At 51.3% G+C, this 19,073-nt stretch overlaps 1 protein-coding gene across 1 annotated transcript in view; it reads left to right on the plus strand.

The window, feature by feature from the left end:
- DYSF (dysferlin) overlaps nucleotides 1-19,073 on the plus strand; it is a 301,818-nt gene that overhangs the window by 258,429 nt on the left and 24,316 nt on the right. The window contains exons 51-53 of the mRNA XM_060247222.1: nucleotides 2,444-2,585; nucleotides 13,595-13,694; nucleotides 17,306-17,475. Coding sequence (XP_060103205.1) covers nucleotides 2,444-2,585; nucleotides 13,595-13,694; nucleotides 17,306-17,475 — 412 coding nt within the window. The remainder of the gene's footprint in view (nucleotides 1-2,443; nucleotides 2,586-13,594; nucleotides 13,695-17,305; nucleotides 17,476-19,073) is intronic.

Raw genomic sequence — 19,073 nt, forward strand, 5'->3', positions numbered from 1 at the left:
TGTAGCTGCCCCCACCTCCTGTGGCAGTGAATTCCACATGTTAATCACCCTTTGGGTGAAGAAGTGCTTCCTTTTATCTGTTTTAACCTGACTGCTCAGCAATTTCATCAAATGCCCACGAGTTCTTGTATTGTGAGAAAGGGAGAAAAGTACTTCTTTCTCTACTTTCTCCATCCCATGCATTATCTTGTAAACCTCTATCATGTCACCCTGCAGGCGATGTTTCTCCAAACTAAAGAGCCCCAAGCGTTTTAACCTTTCTTCATAGGGAAAGTGTTCCAACCCTTTAATCATTCTAGTTGCCCTTTTCTGCATTTTCTCCAATGCTATAATATCCTTTTTGAGGTGCGGTGACCAGAACTGCACACAGTACTCCAAATGAGACCGCACCATTGATTTATACAGGGGCATTATGATACTGGCTGATTTGTTATCAATTCCCTTCCTAATAATTCCCAGCATGGCGCTGGCCTTTTTTATTGCAATCGCACACTGTCTTGACATTTTCAGTGAGTTATCTACCACGACCCCAAGATCTCTCTCTTGGTCAGTCTCTGCCAGTTCACACCCCATCAACTTGTATTTATAGCTGGGATTCTTGTCCCCAATGTGCATTACTTCGCACTTGGCCACATTGAACCTCATCTGCCATGTTGACGCCCACTCACCCAGCCTCAACAGATCCCTTTGGAGTGCCTCACAATCCTCTCTGGTTCTCACCACCCTGAACAATTTAGTGTCATCTGCAAACTTGGCCACTTCACTGCTCACTCCCAACTCCAGATCATTAATGAACAAGTTAAAGAGCATTGGACCCAGTACCGAGCCCTGCGGCACCCCACTGCTTACCGTCCTCCACTGCGAAGACTGCCCATTTATACTCACTCTCTGCTTCCTATTAATCAGCCAGTTTTTGATCCACCAGAGGACCTGTCCTTTTACTCCATGACTCTCCAGCTTTCTAAGGAGCCTTTGATGAGGAAGGCTCCTTAGAAATTTTGATGAGGAAGGCTCCCTCTTTAAGCTATCTATGCTTATAGCTGCCAGAATGGGCTGGATGGACCTTCACTGGCCTGATCCAGAAAGGCTCTTCTGATGTTGTTATGAAAGCCTTGGCCTCCATGCCCTGTTGTTGGCCTTCCAGAGGAACTGGTTGGCCCCTGTATGAGACAGGATGCTGGGCTAGATGGACCCTCTCACTGGTCTGACCCAGCAGGGCTCTTCTGATGGTCTCAGGGGAAGGCCTCGGCATCTCTGCCCTGTTGGTGGCCCTCCAGAGGAACTGGCTGCCCACTGTGTGAGACAGGAGGCTGGACTAGATGGACCCTCCCTGGACTGACCCAGCAGGGCTCTTCTGAGGTTCTTCTCAGAGGAAGGCCTCAGCCTCTCTGCCCTGTTGTTGGCCCTCTAGAGGAACTCGTCGGCCTCTGTGTGAGACAGGAGGCTGGACTAGATGGACCCTCTCTGGTCTGATCCAGCAGGGCTCTTCTAATGTTCTACTCAGGAGAAGGCCTCGGCCTTTGTGCCCTTTTGTTGGCCCTACAGAGGAACTGGCTGGTCACTGTGTGATACAGGAGGCTGGACTAGATGGACCCTCACTCGTCTGACCCAGCAGGGCTCTTCTGATGTTCTTCTCAGGGGAAGGCCTCGGCCTCTCTGCCCTGTTGCTGGCCCTGCAGAGGAACTGGCTGGCCACTGTGTGATACAGGAGGCTGGACTAGATGGACCCTCACTCGTCTGACCCAGCAGGGCTCTTCTGATGTTCTTCTCAGGGGAAGGCCTCGGCCTCTCTGCCCTGTTGCTGGCCCTGCAGAGGAACTGGCTGGTCACTGTGTGATACAGGAGGCTGGACTAGATGGGCCCTCACTCGTCTGACCCAGCAGGGCTCTTCTGATGTTCTTCTCAGGGGAAGGCCTCGGCCTCTCTGCCCTGTTGTTGGCCCTTCAGAGGAACTGGTTGGACTCTGTGTGAGACAAAAGGCTGGACTATATGGACCCTCCCTGGTCTGATCCAGCAGGGCTCTTCTGATGTTCTTCTCAGGGGAAGGCCTCAGCCTCTCTGTCCTGTTGTTGGCCCTCCAGAGGAACTGGCTGGCCACTGTGTGAGACAGGAGGCTGGACTGGATGGACCCTCCCTGGTCTGACCCAGCAGGGCTCTTCTGATGTTCTTCTCAGGGGAAGGCCTCGGCCTCTCTGCCCTGTTGTTGGCCCTGCAGAGGAACTGGCTGGCCACTGTGTGAGACAGGAAGCTGGACCAGATGGACCCTCATTGGTCTGATCCAGCATGGATCTTCTGAATGTTCTTTTTTGGTCCTAGTCACAGTTCAAATCTGCTGAACTGCAGATGCAGCAGCCTGGGACAATTTGAGTTCCACGGGTGGTTGCCCTCCATGTTTCTTCTGCGACCAAAGTCACACGGCTGGTGTTGTTCCTTCCTTTGGCAGGTGGCTGGCTGGCTACGAGGAGAACAAACAGAAAACAGATGTCCATTACAGGTCAATGGGGGGAGAAGGCAACTTCAACTGGAGGTTCGTGTTCCCCTTTGACTACCTCCCAGCCGAGCAGGTCTGCTACGTGGCTAAGAAGGTGAGCCTCTCAGCGAATGGGGGCTCTTGGGCCACCTCTCTTGCCAGCTGGTGGAAAATAGCCATGAAATCCCCATGCAAAGTCTACCACCTTGGATTGCTACCTGACGATGCTCCTATTTGTTTTATTGCTCGATTGTTCGATTTGCTAATTTTATTGTATTGTTTTAAATTTAAATGTTAGGTTTTTATTGTTGTTCGGCTTACGTTGTGATTTGCCCTGAGCCCGTTGCGGGAAAGGGTGGAATATAAGCTTAATAAACAAACAAATAAAAATTCTGGACCTGAGAGGAGGAGGGGGGAGGAGAAGGAGAAGAAGGAGGAGGAGAAGATGATGTGATGGTATTGCTTTGCTCTGGTAAGACCTCACCTGGAGTATTGTGTTCAGTTTTGGGCACCACATTTTAAGAAGGATCTAGACAAGCTGGAACAGGTCCAGAGAGGGCGATGAAGATGGTGAGGGGTCTGGAGACTAAGTCCTATGAGGAAAGGTTGAAGGAGCTGGGGATGTTTAGCCTGGAGAGGAGGCGGCTGAGAGGTGATAGGATATCCATCTTCAAAGACTTGAAGGGCTGTCACCTAGAGGATAATGTGGAATTGTTTTCTGTGGCTCCAGAAGGTAGGACCAGAACCAATGGGTTGAAATTGAATCAGAGGAGTTTCCAGCTCAACATTAGGAAGAACTTCCTGACCGTTAGAGCGGTTCCTCAGTGGAACAGGCTTCCTCCTTGGGAGGTGGTGGGCTCTCCTTCCTTGGAGGTTTTTAAACAGAGGCTAGATGGCCATCTGACAGCAATGAGGATCCTTTGAATTTAGGGGGAGGGGTTTGTGAGTTTAGAGTGGTTCCTCAGTGGAAGAGGCTGTCATATAGAGGATGGTGTGGAATTGTTTTCTGTGGCCGCGGAAGGTAGGGCCAGAACCAAATTAAATCAAAGAAATTTCCGGCTCAACATTAGGAAGAGCTTCCTGACCATTACAGTGATTCCTCAGTGGAACAGACTTCCTTGGGAGGTGGTGGGCTCTCCTTCCTTGGAGGTTTTTAAACAGAGGCTAGATGGCCATCTGACAGCAATGAGGATCCTGTGAATTTGGGGGGAGGGGTTTGTGAGTTTCCTGCATTGTACAGGGGGTTGGACTAGATGACCCTGGAGATCCCTTCCAACTCTATGATTCTATCTATGAAGGAAAGTTAAGGAAAGGTTGAAGGAGCTGGGGATGTTTAGCCTGGAGAGGAGGCGGCTGAGAGGTGATAGAATCACCATCTTCAAGACCTCTTTAAGGGCACTGCTGAATATGGCAGGCCTTGTGTGTGTGAGAGAGAGGAACAGGGTGAAGAGTTTTTAGTTTGGCTGGCTACACTTCAAGAGAGCCTGGGTGGTGGGTGCAGTGGTTTGAGCGTGCCTTGTTGATGCTCTGCCGTCAGAATTATTTCGACTAGCCTAGAATACCCGAGTGGGAGAGGTCTGCTACTTTAATAGTGACTGAGCAATGCCAGCTATGAGAAACTATAACATCCTAAGGACCATCGACATTTTAAGGACCACCGACGGTTAGAACTAATAATCTTAAGAATCTCATATGAACTTTTGGTGTAGTGGTTAAGTGAACAGACTTTTATGTGTGAGTACGGATTTGACTCCCCACTCCTCCACTTGCAGCTGCTGGAATGGCCTTGGGTCAGCCATAGCTCTCGTAGGAGTTGTCCTTGAAAGGGCAGCTTCTGAGAGAGCCCTCTCAGCCGCACCCACCTCACAGGGTGTCTGTTGTGGGGGGGGGGGAGGTAAAAGAGATTTTGAGCCGCTCTGCGACTCTGAGATTTGGAGTGGAGGGTGGGATATAAATCCAATATCTTCAATATCTTGAATAGCCTGTTGATGAATGACTTTGAACCCACTTGTTTATATTGAGTAGCACCGCAGTGTTTATATTTTAGTGGTTTTAGTATTGTTTAAGTTTAGTGATTTCAGTATTATAATGTTTTTGTCTGATTGTTAGCCACCCTGAGTCTGTTCGTGGAGAGGGTGGGATGTAAATATAAGCTAAATAAATAAAATAAATATCCAGTTAAAAGGACCAGAGAACAGGTGATGGGAAAGATCCTTAAGAGCCAGTCTGAGTAGACAGTGGTGACCTTGAAGAGCCAGTGGTCTGATGCAAAGGAGCTCCATGTAGTCATGTGTCCCCTTAGTGCAGAATTTAGAATTTGGTATGTCAGGTGATCCACTTGCGCCAATAAAATCCCAGCTATGGCTGACTCCCGCCTTAAACTAGTCTTGTCCCGAGAACAGGACACTGGGCATTCACCTGGGACAGGGGTGAACATATGAACATACGAAGCTGCCTTCTACTGAATCAGACCTTCCATCCATCAAAGTCAGTATTGTCTTCTCAGACTGGCAGCGGCTCTCCAGGGTCTCAAGCTGAGGTTTTTCACACCTATTTGCCTGGACCCTTTTTTGGAGATGCCAGGATTGAACATCGGACCTTCTGCTTCCCAAGCAGATGCTCTACCACTGACCTGCTTAATGGAAGAGCCACACAGAATAAACATCAGAAGTCTGAGAGCTACAAGACATGAACATCAGATGTTTGAGATGGATGGGAGGGAGGGAGGAAGGAAGATGGGAGAGGGAGGAGGGATTAGAGGTGGACAGAAAGCAACTTTAACTTTAAATACATTCTCCAAGCTGCCAGCTGACTTGGCTTGGAGAAGTGATTTAAAGAGACAAATGCCTTCTCCAAGCCAGCTGACATGGTGGTGGGGGCTTTGAGAGCCACACAATAAGTGTGAACGAGCCACATGTGGCGCCTGAGCCATAGTTTGGCCACCCCTGGAGGTCCCTTTCCAGAAGTCCCAGGAGCCCCATTCGAGCCTCAGAGCAAGCTCCCCCACAACTGTGTCAATATCGATTCCTCCCGCTGCCCTGCACATGTCTGCCAGAGCTGGGATCAGAAAATAAACAGCTTGTAAAAGGTCCCTGCAAAGGTAGAAATAATGAATGAAAAGCCGTGCTCTGGATCCGGGAGACACATTCCTCTCTGGCAATTTTTGATCTCACCAGATGCCGTTTGAAGTCCAGATTCATTACTGGCGGCTGTAAAAACCCACAGGTCTGAAGTTCAAACCGAAACACCGCATTGCCACAGAGCCACCTGCTCCACAGAGGCAGGGCAGGAACGGTGCCTTGAGGCATGTGGCAGCTGTGGAGGGGCAGCCTGCAGGGCCCCCACCCCCAGGAATGAAGGCTGGGGTTTGGAAAGTTGGCGTGGGGATTCTCTAGACTGGTGACACATGGGCTGCCAGAGAAAGGAACAGCCCAAGCCATGAGGATGATGCTCTTCTGTTGAATGAGAACAACGTCATCTTAGAATCCTAGAGTTGGAAGGGACACCCAGGGTCATCTAGTCCTACCCCCTGCACAATGCAGGAAACTCACAAACACCTCCCCCTAAATTCACAGGATCTGCATTGCTGTCAGATGGCCATCTAGCCTCTGTTTACAAACCTCCCAAGCAAGGAGAGCCCACCACCTCCCGAGGAGGAAGCCTGTTCCACTGAGGAACCGCTCTAATGGTGAGGAAGTTCTTCCTAATAGAATCACAGAGTTGGAAGGGACCTCCAGGTTCATCTAGTCCAATCCCCTGCACAATGCAGGAAACTCACAAACACCTTCCCGTAAATTCACAGGATCCTCATTGCTGTCAGATGGCCATCCAGCCTTTGTTTCAAAACCCCAAAGAAGGAGAGCCAACCACCTCCCAAAAAGGAAGCCTGTTCCACTGAGGAATCACTCTAACAGTTAGGAAGTTCGTCTTAATGTTGAGCCAGAAACTCTTCTGATTTAATCTCAACCCATTGGTTCTGTTCCTACCTTCCGGGGCCACAGCAAACAATTCCACACCATCCTCTATAGGACAGCCCTTCAAGGACTTGAAGATCTTATCACCACTTAGCCACCTCCTCTCCAGGCTAAACATGCCCAGCTCCTTTCTTCATAGGACTCTGGAGGGATGGTGGCTCAGTGGTAGAGCATCTGCTTGGTAAGCAGAAAGTTCCAGGTTCAATCCCCGGCATCTCCAGCTAAAAAGGGTCCAGGCAATGTAGGCATGTGACACAGAGTGTTGGACTGGATGGGCCATTGGCCTGATCCAACATGACTTCTCTTATGTTCTTATGTGACACAGAGTGTTGGACTGGATTGGCCGTTGGCCTGATCTAACAGGGCTTCACTTATGATCTTCTTCGTGGTCTCTGTGCAGTCCCACACATGGGTTTTCCTATCAGGACGAACCCTACCTCGGAGATTTTAAAAAGCTAGCCTAGGCGTTATTTTTGGCGCGCACTCCCTCTCGCTCTGGGGAGCAGGCATCCACTGCGCATGCCTGTAGCGCGAGGGAGGCGCCCAACCCACTCAGTTTCTTTCCAACCGCCGCCCGGGATAGTCCTACCTCGTTGCGCTCCTCACTTACCTCAGATATCTAGCCTCCGTTTCTTCAAGTTTCCTCTTATTTCATCCTTCGCTATTTCTTCATATTCTTATCTTCAAAAAAAAAAAAAAAAAATTTAGATAAATATCTTCCCCGCTTTTCCTCAGACCTCCCTTCCCCCACCCCCACCCCCCCCCCGGGCGTATGGAAGGAAGGGACAGTAAAATAACCTTCAAAAGGTGCTCGCGCTGTAGGGCGAAAATCCCTACATCGGACGGGCATTCGCTTTGCTTGTTCTGTTTGGGAGAATCCCATAAAGTGGACGCCTGTGCGCATTGCCTTCAATTCTGCAAACAGGCGCGCAAAAACAGAGCCGCTAGACTCAGAAGCCACTTAATGGAGTCTGTGCTCCAGCCTGATATGTCGCAATCTTCGTCAGCAAGTAAGTCGCCCCCCCTACTGACTCCCCAAGGGGACGGCGCAAGGTCGGCAGCTTCAGTGGCCATTGTTCCCAGCAAGCATAAGTCCGGCGATGCCGCGAAAGCCGGCGACGGCGCGAGAACGTCAGAACAAACGGCCGCGGCGACTAAATCAAAGGGCGGGAAGCACACTAAGAAACATAAGCATTCCGACCCGAAGGGCCAGAAGGATTCGAGAAAACCGTCCGATCCGAAGGCTCCGCGGAAACCGACAGACCCGAAGGACCCGAAGATTCCGAGGGACTCGAGGAAATCTTCCGAACAACAGAACGAGCCCGAATCGCAATGCGAGCCCTCCACTCCCGGATCCGACACCCAGGAAGTGACCACCCCGGCTACGGAGTCGCCGCACCAGCAGACGGAAGAAGTTATTCCTATTCCGTCCCGATCCCCTTCCCCGCAAGGATCCATGCTAGACCCTGCTCTGGAGCCGATTCGAGACCCGCAACAGTGGACTCGACACCACATCAATCCTAGATCGTTCCGCGATATGTCGAATCCCATCCAGTACAAACATGATGCTTACAGGTACTTCGATACGCATCGGTTCCCAGCCAGGTCCCCCAGCATAGAGAGATATCGGTACCATCATACGCGTTTCCCGGAGAGATCCCCTAGTAGAGGGAGGGACCGCCATCGCTACAACCCGAGATCTCGGTCCCCATCCGTGTCCCCGAGGCGACGCCATTATGCTTCAAGGTCTCCTTCCATCGAATCCCATGCATGTTGCGGATACCACCATTCTCGGTACCGAACCGATTATCACAGGAACCCATCCAAGGAAGCGACTCCTGTCCAACGGAGCAAGCAACTACCGAAACAGCCGTCTCCGACTCCTTCCACTTCGACTTCTAAACCTAGAGGTGCGATTCCAGTGGAACCCAAAAGCACGACTCCAACCAGACCGGACCCACCTGAACCCGAACCTGACTCTGATGCTGAATCCGACGCTCAATCATCGGACTCGATACAGTCCATGTCCCCTGGGTCCCCCGCCTCGGATATCGCCAAGCCCGCGGATTTGTCACCTTCCGAAGGGGCAAAGACATACCTGGACTTGATTGCCAATATGGCCTCTGCACTTAACGTAACTCTTACTTCGGATGCACCCAAGGTGACAGACGTGGTACACGACTTGGTGCACTCAGATTTACCTGCTGGTTCCTTTCTGCCGATGCTGCCGGTACACCTAGAAGCCATCAAAGAAGCTTGGGACAACCCAGCCTCCATTCCCCCAACTTCAAAACGAATTGAATCCCTTTATAGGATCCAAGCACCGGATTCGAAATTTTTATTTAGCCATCCAGCACCGAATTCTCTGATAGTGCATTCATCTTCTAAAACTAAACAGACCCGCCACCCGGTACCCCCTGAGAAGGAAGGCAGGAAGTTAGATACTCTTGGAAGGAAAATGTATTCAATCTCGACGGCAACTGCCAAAATCAACAATTACCTAGCATACTTCGCCGCGTATTCCCACAATATCTCCTCCCAACTGAATACGCTCGTCTCTGCCCTGCCTGAGCCCTCCCAGAAACAAGCCTGCAAGCTGCTTCAGGAGCTCAACAGGATTTCAAAGCAACAGATAAACACCATCCGTCACTCTGTGGGGTGCACTTCCAAGGCGATGGCCGCCTCAATTGCCCTAAGACGACACGCTTGGCTTCGATCCTCTTCGTTGCAGCCCGATCTAAAATTCAAAATAGAAGACCTTCCCTTCGATGGACAAGGTCTCTTTAATGCCACAACGGACGATATACTGTCCACCGTGGACGACAGCCGCAAACGAGCGAAAAGATTGGGGGTAGCCCAACAGCAACAACAACAACAGAGCTATAAGCCCAGATCATGGAAACCAACGCCCTTCAAACGTTCCAGATCCCCTCGACAATCTGAATACTGGAAACGTAAGGCTCCTCCTCCAAAGCAATCCTTTAACCAGAGACAGCAGAGACCACAACCACCTAAAAAGGCTGCATCTTCATCAAAGCAGTCTCTTTGACTTTCTACCTCTACCAATTCAGCACGTCTCCAGACTTCTTCCATTTCTCGACAATTGGCAACAAATAACCACGGACAAATGGGTTCTGAACATTATTTTGAGGGGCTACTCCATAGAGTTTCAAGCACCACCAAAAAGACATCATTTTGTTTCCACTCCCCCATCACCTTCCCTTCAGGAAGAAATAGACACCTTAACAGCCAAAGCGGCTATAGAGCCTGTCCCAGTCCAGTATCATCGGACAGGTTTTTATTCCAGGTACTTTCTAGTCCCGAAAAGGGATGGGGGACAGCGCCCGATTCTGGATCTAAGAGCCCTAAACAAATTCATCCGCCACAGAAAATTCAGAATGATCACCTTACAATCGATTCTGCCCTTAATCCCCAGAAACTCCTGGATGGCACTGGTAGATTTACAGGACGCATACTTCCACCTGACAATACACCAATGCCACAGAAAGTTTCTGCGCTTCGCCGTTGGCAACAACCACTACCAGTTCCGAGCTCTGCCCTTCGGACTTTCCACGGCACCACGGACATTCACGAAATGTATGGCGGTTATTGCAGCATACCTCAGACAACGCGGCGTTGCAACCTACCCATACATAGACGATTGGCTCCTTGTGGGAGCCTCAAGGACGCAGTTGATGAAGGACATTTCCATCACACTTGCGCTCCTAGCAAACCTGGGCCTCCAGGTCAATCATCAAAAGTCACACCTTACCCCAACTCAAGACATTCAGTTTATTGGGGCTCGTTTGTGCACCACGGACCACAAGGCGTATCTTCCTGTGGACAGGATATCCTCCATTCAGACGCTGGCCACACAAATAATGCAACAACCCAAACAAGCGGCCTTCAACATTCAGCGCATGTTAGGACTTATGGCAGCCACGACGGCAGTTCTGACACACGCAAGACTACGCATGCGAACCCTACAAATCTGGTTCGTCCGCGCGTTTCGACCCCAACACCAATCTCAAGGAACGATCCTCACTGTTCCAAACCACATCCTCCCTTCGCTCGAATGGTGGACAGTTCGAGCTCACCTGCTTGCGGGAATGCCCTTTTTACGGCCAAGCCCATCAGCAGTGGTTACAACAGACGCCTCGAGATGGGGCTGGGGAGCTCATCTCGACGTACTCACGGTCCAGGGGCAATGGACACCGTACGAACAGTCGCTCCACATCAATTGCTTAGAGCTTCTAGCTGTTCACAGAGCGTTAAAATCGTTTCTTCCATCTCTTCAAGGCCTACACGTACAAATCGCCTCAGACAATGTGGCGACGGTTTTTTATATAAACAGGCAAGGAGGGACAGCATCCACCCGCCTTTGCAAAAGAGCAATGCACCTGTGGCATTGGAGTATTGCCCATCAGATCCACCTCACTGCGGTACATCTTCCTGGCGTACAGAATATTCAAGCGGACAGACTGAGCAGATATTCCATCAACGACCACGAGTGGTCACTCCACCGGTCATACCTCCTGCCAGTATTCCGGAAATTCGGAACTCCGTCAATAGATGCGTTTGCTGCACCAGACAATGCACAGTGTGCGATCTTTTTTATGAGAGGTCCGCCCTCACAACAGTCTGCAGGGGATGCCTTCATACAAACGTGGACCGGTCCACTACACTTCCTCTTCCCTCCCTTTCCGCTAATAACACGGTGCATACAGAAAATTCAACTGGACAACACAGATTGCATTCTAGTGACGCCATGGTGGCCACGCCAGCCATGGTTCACAACCCTTCTCCTCCTGTCAGAAAACACTTACCATCACTTCCCTCTGGCACACAACCTCCTGTCCCAGCAGAACGGCAGGGTTCTGCACCACGACCCGAACAGGCTTCGCCTAACGGCCTGGAGGATATGTTCTCAGACTTTCCTGAAGAAGTAAGACACGTTCTCCTTAATGCAAGGAAACCGTCAACAAGGAAGTCATATTCCATGAAATGGAAAAGGTTTTCCATCTACGCTACCAAGCATAATTTCAGCCCCTCCTCGGCTTCCATGCCTCAAATCTTAGCGTATACACTGCATTTGTCAGAAAAGGGCCTTACGTACTCCTCTCTGAAGGTGCACCTGGCAGCAATCTCAGCTTTTCACCCGCAGGTACAGGGTCGAACTGTTTTCTCACACCCTGCTGCGAAATCCTTCTTAAAGGGAATCTTACATTTGCACCCACCACTGCGGCAAATGTATCCTAGCTGGAGTTTGTCACTAGTGCTTAGCCAACTAGTAAAACCGCCTTTCGAACCTATGGCTACGATACCACTTCACCTCCTCTCATGGAAAACGGCACTTTTAGTTGCACTCACCTCTGCTAAAAGAGCAAGTGATCTCTGCGCGTTCAGAGCGGACTCGCCTTACACCATGTTTCACCATGATAAGGTGGTGTTACGGCCAGATCCCGCTTTCTTACCGAAGGTGGTCTCCGCATTCCATCTGCATAGAACCACTACCTTACCTGCTTTTTTCCAACGGCCTACGGATAAGGGCCAAGAAGCTCTACACTGTCTAGACGTGAGAAGAGCACTCGCCTTTTATATAGATAGAATTGCATCGTTCCGCACAGACTCCAGACTTTTTGTGGCCTACGGCCGCCGTCATAAGGGAAAAAAGATATCTACACAGAGACTATCAAAATGGTTGGTTGCTGCTATAGAGCTGTGCTACAAACTCGCGAAGCAACCAGTCCCATCTGCCATAAGAGCTCATTCTACAAGAGCTTTGTCAACGTCATCTGCCCTTGCCAGGGGTGTATCCATGGAGGACATTTGCGCTGCTGCCGCTTGGTCTTCCTCCTCGACCTTCGCCATGCACTACGCTTTGGACGTTCGTGCTAGGCGGGATGCATCCTTCGGACAGGCAGTTCTTCGCTCCATCTTTGACTAAGAAGCTGGTCCGGGCTTGGTGAGTAGTTACTTACCTTATAGCCTATAATGTGCTGACTATGTTGCACTAACCTTTGCACTATTTCTTCCTCCAACTCTAGTGCCAGCACCCACCGCCTTGCAGGTCAGCTTATCAGTCACCCATGTGTGGGACTGCACAGAGACCACGAAGAAGATAAACAGGTTACTCACCTGTAATTGATGATCTTCGAGTGGTCATCTGTGCAGTCACACACGCCCGCCCAGCCGTCCCCGCTGCTGGCTACTTGTCTTATATATCCGCGCTCCTATTATGTCAGCGGCGGGGAAAGAAACTGAGTGGGTTGGGCGCCTCCCTCGCGCTACAGGCATGCGCAGTGGATGCCTGCTCCCCAGAGCGAGAGGGAGTGCGCGCCAAAAATAACGCCTAGGCTAGCTTTTTAAAATCTCCGAGGTAGGGTTCGTCCTGATAGGAAAACCCACGTGTGTGACTGCACAGATGACCACTCGAAGATCATCAATTACAGGTGAGTAACCTGTTTTTCTTATGTCTGGAGCAGTGATATTCTGTCTCCTTGGTGCTTGGGGAGGTGCTTCTGGCCAGCCCCACTGGTGGACCTCCTGATGGCACCTGGGTTTTGGCCCCATGTGACACAGAGTGTGGGATTAGATGGGCCATTGGCCTGATCCAACATGGCTTCTTGTACATTCTTATGTCTGGGGCACTGATACTCTGTATTCTTGGTGTTTGGGGGGGGCAACAGTGGGAGGGCTTCTGGAGTTCTGGTCCTGCTGGTGGACCTCATGATGGTGCCTGGGCTTTGGCCCCATGTGACACAGAATGTGGGACTAGATAGGTCACTGTCCTGATCCAAGATGGCTTCTCTTCTGTTCACACAAGGAGGCGGTCAGCCCCAGGGGTGCAGGAAACGGGCCAAATTCATAGGCAGGCTCAATTTCCTCTTCAGATTTTCCAGGCTGAGCCACTTCCTGGATCCGCCCACCTCGCCATATCCTCATTCCCCATTATCTGGTTTGGAGTGTAAAGGAGACAAGAGGAAGTGCTCTGCTGAAGTCCCCCCCCTTCCAGATTTCTGACAGAACAGAATTTACCTTCATCTTCCATCTGGAAGGAGCTCAGGGGACAGAAGGGGCAGCAATGATCACCACCTACACACTCCCCCCTTCAAGCCTTTTCTCTGTTCACTTCTATGTGTCCATGAAGGAGCATTTCTGGAGTTTGGACAAGACAGAGAACAAAGTTGCACCCCGGCTGGTCCTCCAGGTGTGGGACAATGACAAGTTTTCCTTTGATGACTACCTGGGTGAGTGGAGAGCTTTCCTTTGTCTTGCATCTTGGTGGGGTGTGCAGATGTTCCCCCCGCCAGCTCCAGGAACCTTCTGTCTGCTGCAGAACGTTTGGAGTTGGAATTATTCTTTACATGGTGTTTTCTGCTTTCTGGGTAACCGTCAGTGAGGCTGATTGTAGCAGGAAGTTATGTGTAATGAAGGGGCCCCCAGCATGCTGGTTGTGCTCACCATGGCACTTGCCGGCATCTTTTCTGGCACCTGCCAAGGGCTTATAGAAAATGGGTGGGGCTAGGTGGGATTCCCCCCCCCCCCCTCCGGCAGTGCTTTCTGTTAGCTGTGTAAATTGAAAGCAGACTTGTTTGTAGAAAAAGCCCAGCGGGGACTCATTTGCATATTAGGCCACACCCCCTGATGTCACCATTGTTTTTGCACCAGGTTTTTTTTTGTAGAAAGAGCCCAGCAGGGACTCATTTGCATGTTAGGCCACACACCCCTGACACCAAGCCAGCCGGAGCTGCGTTCCTTTGCGTTCCTGCTCGTCAGATCTTGGAAGTTAAGTAGGGCCAGCCCTGGTTAGAACTTGGATAAGAGAGCACCCAGGAAGTGCAGGGTTGTCGGGCAGAGGCAGGCAATGGCAAACCACCTCTGAATGTCTCTTGCTCTGACCTGAATGGCCCAGGCTAGCTAGACCTCATCAGACCTTAGAAGCTAAGTAGGGTCTGCCTGGATTAGTGCTTGCATGGGAGACCACGGAGGAAGTCCAGGGTTGCCGGGCAGAGGCAGGCAATTGCAAACCACCTCTGAATGTCTCTTGCCCTGACCTGAATGGCCCAGGCTAGCCTGGTCTCATCAGACCTTAGAAGCTAAATAGGGTCTGCTTGGATTAGTGCTTGCATGGGAGACCACCGAGGAAGTGCAGGGTTGCCGGGCAGAGGCAGGCAATTGCAAACCACCTCTGAATGTCTCTTGCCCTGACCTGAATGGCCCAGGCCAGCCTGATCTCCTCAGACTCAGACCTTAGAAGCTAAGTAGGGTCTGCCTGGATTAGTGCTTGCATGGGAGACCACCGAGGAAGTGCAGGGTTGCCGGGCAGAGGCAGGCAATGGCAAACCACCTCTGAATGTCTCTTGCCCTGACCTGAATGGCCCAGGCTAGCCTGGTCTCATCAGACCTTAGAAGCTAAGTAGGGTCTGCCTGGATTAGTGCTTGCATGGGAGACCAAGGAGGAAGTCCAGGGTTGCTGGGCAGAGGCAGGCAATGGCAAACCACCCCTGAATGTCTTTTTGCCCAGGCTAGCCCTGACCCTAGAAGCTAAGCAGAGTCAGCCCTTCCTAGTACTTGGATGGGAGACCACCTAGGTTGCTACATACGGGAAGGGAAGGGCAAGCCGCCCTTGTTTGTCTCTAGTCTTGAAAACCATACAGGGTTTCCATAAGTCAACTGAGACATGACAGCACTTTCCGCTAATTTTGACCGTGATGGTCTAGGCTAGCCTGACCTCATCAGATCTTGGAAGCTAAGCAGGTTCGGTCCTGGTTAGTACTTGGGTGGGGGACCCCAAAGGAAGTCCAAGGTCACAATGCAGAGGCAGCAATGGCATATCATCTGTTTGTCTTTTTGCCTCACCTGGATGGCCCAGACTAGGCTGAATTCATCAGATCTCAGAAGCTAAGCCGGGTCAGCCCAGCTCCCTATCCACCTAACTCTCCTAGATTTCAGTCCGCAGTCCTCCACTAGCTTACCCATTAGATCATCATGGGGAACCCTGTCAAAAGCTTTACTCTGCTCTGGTAGGACCTCACCTGGAGTATTGTGCTCAGTTTTGGGCACCACATTTTAGGAGGGATGTGACAGGCTGGAATGGGTCCAGAGGAGGGCAACGAAAATGGTGAGGGGTCTGGAGACCAAGTCCTATGCGGAAAGGTTGAAGGAGCTGGGGATGTTTAGCCTGGAGAGGAGGCAGCTGAGAGGTGATATGATCACCATCTTCAAGTCCTTGAAGGGTTGTCATAGAGAGGATGGTGCGGAATTGTTTTCTGTGGCCCCGGAAGGTAGGACCAGAACCAATGGGTTGAAATTAAATCAAAAGAGTTTTCAGTTCAACATTAGGAAGAACTTCCTGACCGTTAGAGCGGTTCCTCGGTGGAACAGGCTTCCTCAGGAGGTGGTGGGTTCTCCTTCCTTGGAGGTTTTGAAGCAGAGGCTAGATGGCTATCTGACAGCGATGAAGATCCTGTGAATTGAGGGGGAAGTGTTTGTGAGTTTCCTGCATTGTGCAGGGGGTTGGATTAGATGACCCTGGAGGTCCCTTCCAACTCTATGATTCTAGGGTAGGAGAGACCCCTACGGAAGTCTAGTGTCATTGTGCAGAGGCAGGCGATGGCCAGCCACCTCTACATGTCTCCTGCCTTGAATACCCCATGGTGTCAGCTGCAACTGGTGGCACTTTCCATCACCACCACCACCTATGGAAGGAGGGGGGACGCCCTATGCAGATCTGTTTTCACACGGAGATAGCTGTCCCCAGGTAGGGGCGGCCTGATGCCCCATGGCACCCTAGGCAGACTCGCTGCCTGGAGCCCCCCACCAAGCACCGCTGCTCCTCCCACCACCATGCCCTCCTCCCCTCTGCACCTCCTCCTCCCTCCCTTCGTACCCTCCCCCCCCCGGTGTCATTTTCAACGCCAGAACCGGCTCTAGCGCCGGGTTCCGGCTCTTTAAAGCCCCCCCCCCGCTCCCCAGCCAAACACTCAAAACGTGTCTAAAACCGTGCCGCGGGCTCTCAGGAAGAGCGTGCTGAAAGGGCGACCCCCACTGCAACTGACTCCTCCCCTCCCCACTTCCTGAAGGGAGGGAGGAGGAGGCATGGCTGGGGGGGAGGCGGGGGGGGTTGCAGAGCCGCGGGGGGGGAGGCGAAGGGAATGGAGGGGCAGGCGGCGGCAGCAATGGTGGGGGAGGTGCTTGCCTGGGGCACCAGGAGGGGGGGTGGGGGAGCCCAATTTGCCACCCTCACCCTCCCGGCGTCCTAGGCAACCGCCTAGTTTGCCTAGCGGGAGGACCGGCCCTGTCCCCAGGGGTCGTTTTGTAGAAAAATAGGTGGTGGAGCTCATTAGCATAACTCATTAGCATATGCCTCCCCTCAGCCCAAAGCAACCTGACGCAAGAAAGGAGAGCCCCAGATGAGTGAGGCCTGCTTGGGCTGGCTAGAGCTCCAGGGAGCCCAAGCAGACCTCACTCACCCGAGGCTCTCCTTGGCCACCCCCCCAGCAAAGCTGCCTGCTGCCAAAATTGCATAAGAAGTGGAGAAAGGGTGGCATGGCCTTCTCTGGGGGTTAATGAGGGCTGCTGGGGACGTTGCAAAGCCCCTGGTGGCTGGCTGGCTGCCCGCTCTCCTCATCCAGGAACTGGTATGCAGCTGCACCTACTATTCAATGGACAAGGTAGGTGGGGAGGATGTGGATGGGGGGGTGTTAGAAAGGTTCAGGAGCTGCGCTCCTGTGAGCTGTTGCTGAATTCAAGGCCTGCCTGTCCCCAAATGTACAGGTGCATCCAACCAACGGACCCTGGTTGCCTGCCCCCAGTCAACCTGCTTACTTGGCACCCCGTGTTCCTTTCTCCTCCGCAGGCTCCATCCAGCTGGATCTCAACCGCATGGCGAAGCCGGCCAAGACCGCAGAGAAATGCTCCTTGGACATACTGGATGACCCGGCGAGACTTGTCTCTCTCTTTGAGCAGAAGACGGTGAGGGGCTGGTGGCCGTGCGTGGCCGAAGAGGGCGAGAAGAAGATTACTGCGGTAAGCCTCTGGAGGCAAAGCCCTTTGCCACGGAGAGGGGGGTTCATAGCCCGGGGGAGGGGGTGTGGGGCTCCATCTGGCCATGAAATCACTTCATCCATCCCCAGAAGGTGTACTCAGAAAGAACTGCTCCTCGTTTTCCTTGTGAGGTGAACAGCTTTCAACAGATGAACGGAATTCTACACTTATTACTGTCTACTCAGCCAGTTTGGTGTAGTGGTGAAGCGTGCAGACTCTTATCTGGGAGAACCGGGTTTGATTCCTCACTCCTCTACTTGCACCTGCTGGAATGGCCTTGGGTCAGCCAGAGCTCTGGCAGAGGTTGTCCTTGAAAGGGCAGCTGCTGTGAGAGCCCTCTCAGCCCCACCCACCTCACAGGGTGTCTGTTGGGAGGGGAGAAGATAAAGGAAATTGTAAGCCGCTCTGAGTCTCTGATTCAGGGAGAAGGGCGGGATATAAATCTGCAATTCTTCTTCTTCTAAAATATCCTGTCCGTATTCTTAGCTTAAGAATCAGAAATTCTAGCCCAATTATCGGTTAATCTATCCTTAATAAGATTTTTATTGATTGATCTGTTGATGGATTGGTGAACTGGACGTTATCTTAAATGATAAATAAGATGTTCTACAATGTTATATAGACCATAGTACTTCATGCATAGTAGAATTTTGTTATACTGTATATGGAATTCATCTATTTGGATACTACTGCATCCAACAACGTTCTGTATAACTTGGAATTTTAAAAATAAACTTATATGTAAAAATGAAAAAAAAAAACCCTATCTCTGCCCAGGTACATGGGCCCCAAGATTGGCCAATCCCATGAGCATAGGGAAACTGCTTCTGGTGGGGTTGTGGCAGGAAAAAAAAATCTGCTGTACTGAGGCTGAAAACCCACACCGCAGAAAAGGGACATGAGTGATCCTGAGGGACCCTGACCCAGAAGTCCTACACTAAAGACAAAAGCAAATGCAATTTGGGGCTGTATCAACAGAAGTCTAGTGTCCAGATCACGTGATGTGATGGTATCGCTTTACTCTGCTCTGGTAAGACCTCACCTGTGTTCAGTTTTGGGCACCACATTTTAAGAAGGATATAGACAAGCTGGAACGGGTCCAGAGGGGGCAACGAAGATGGTGAGGGGTCTGGAGATCAAGTTCTATGAGGAAAGGTTGAAGGAGCTGGGGATGTTTAACCTGGAGAGGAGGCGGCTAAAAGGTGATAGGATCACCAAGTCCTTGAAGGGCTGTCCTTTGGAGGATGGTGTGGAATTGTTTTCTGTGGCCCCGGAAGGTAGGACCAGAACCAGTGGGTTGAAATTAAATCAAAAGAGTTTCTGACTCAACATTAGGAAGAACTTCCTGACCGTTAGAGTGGTTCCTCAGTGGAACAGGCTTCCTCCTTGGGAGGTGGTGGGCTCTCCTTCCTTTGGAGGTTTTTAAACGGAGTTTTTGGCCCTCCAGAGGAACTGGCTGTGTGAGACGGGAGGCTGGACTAGATGGACCCTCCCTGGTTTGATTTGGCAGGGCTCTTCTGATGTTCTTATGTTGCTTGAGTTGGATGTGACTTGACAGTTCTTTCCACCCCTACCAAATG

The sequence above is a fragment of the Heteronotia binoei genome, chromosome 9 (assembly GCF_032191835.1).
Source record: "Heteronotia binoei isolate CCM8104 ecotype False Entrance Well chromosome 9, APGP_CSIRO_Hbin_v1, whole genome shotgun sequence".
Taxonomy (NCBI): Eukaryota; Metazoa; Chordata; class Lepidosauria; order Squamata; family Gekkonidae; genus Heteronotia; species Heteronotia binoei.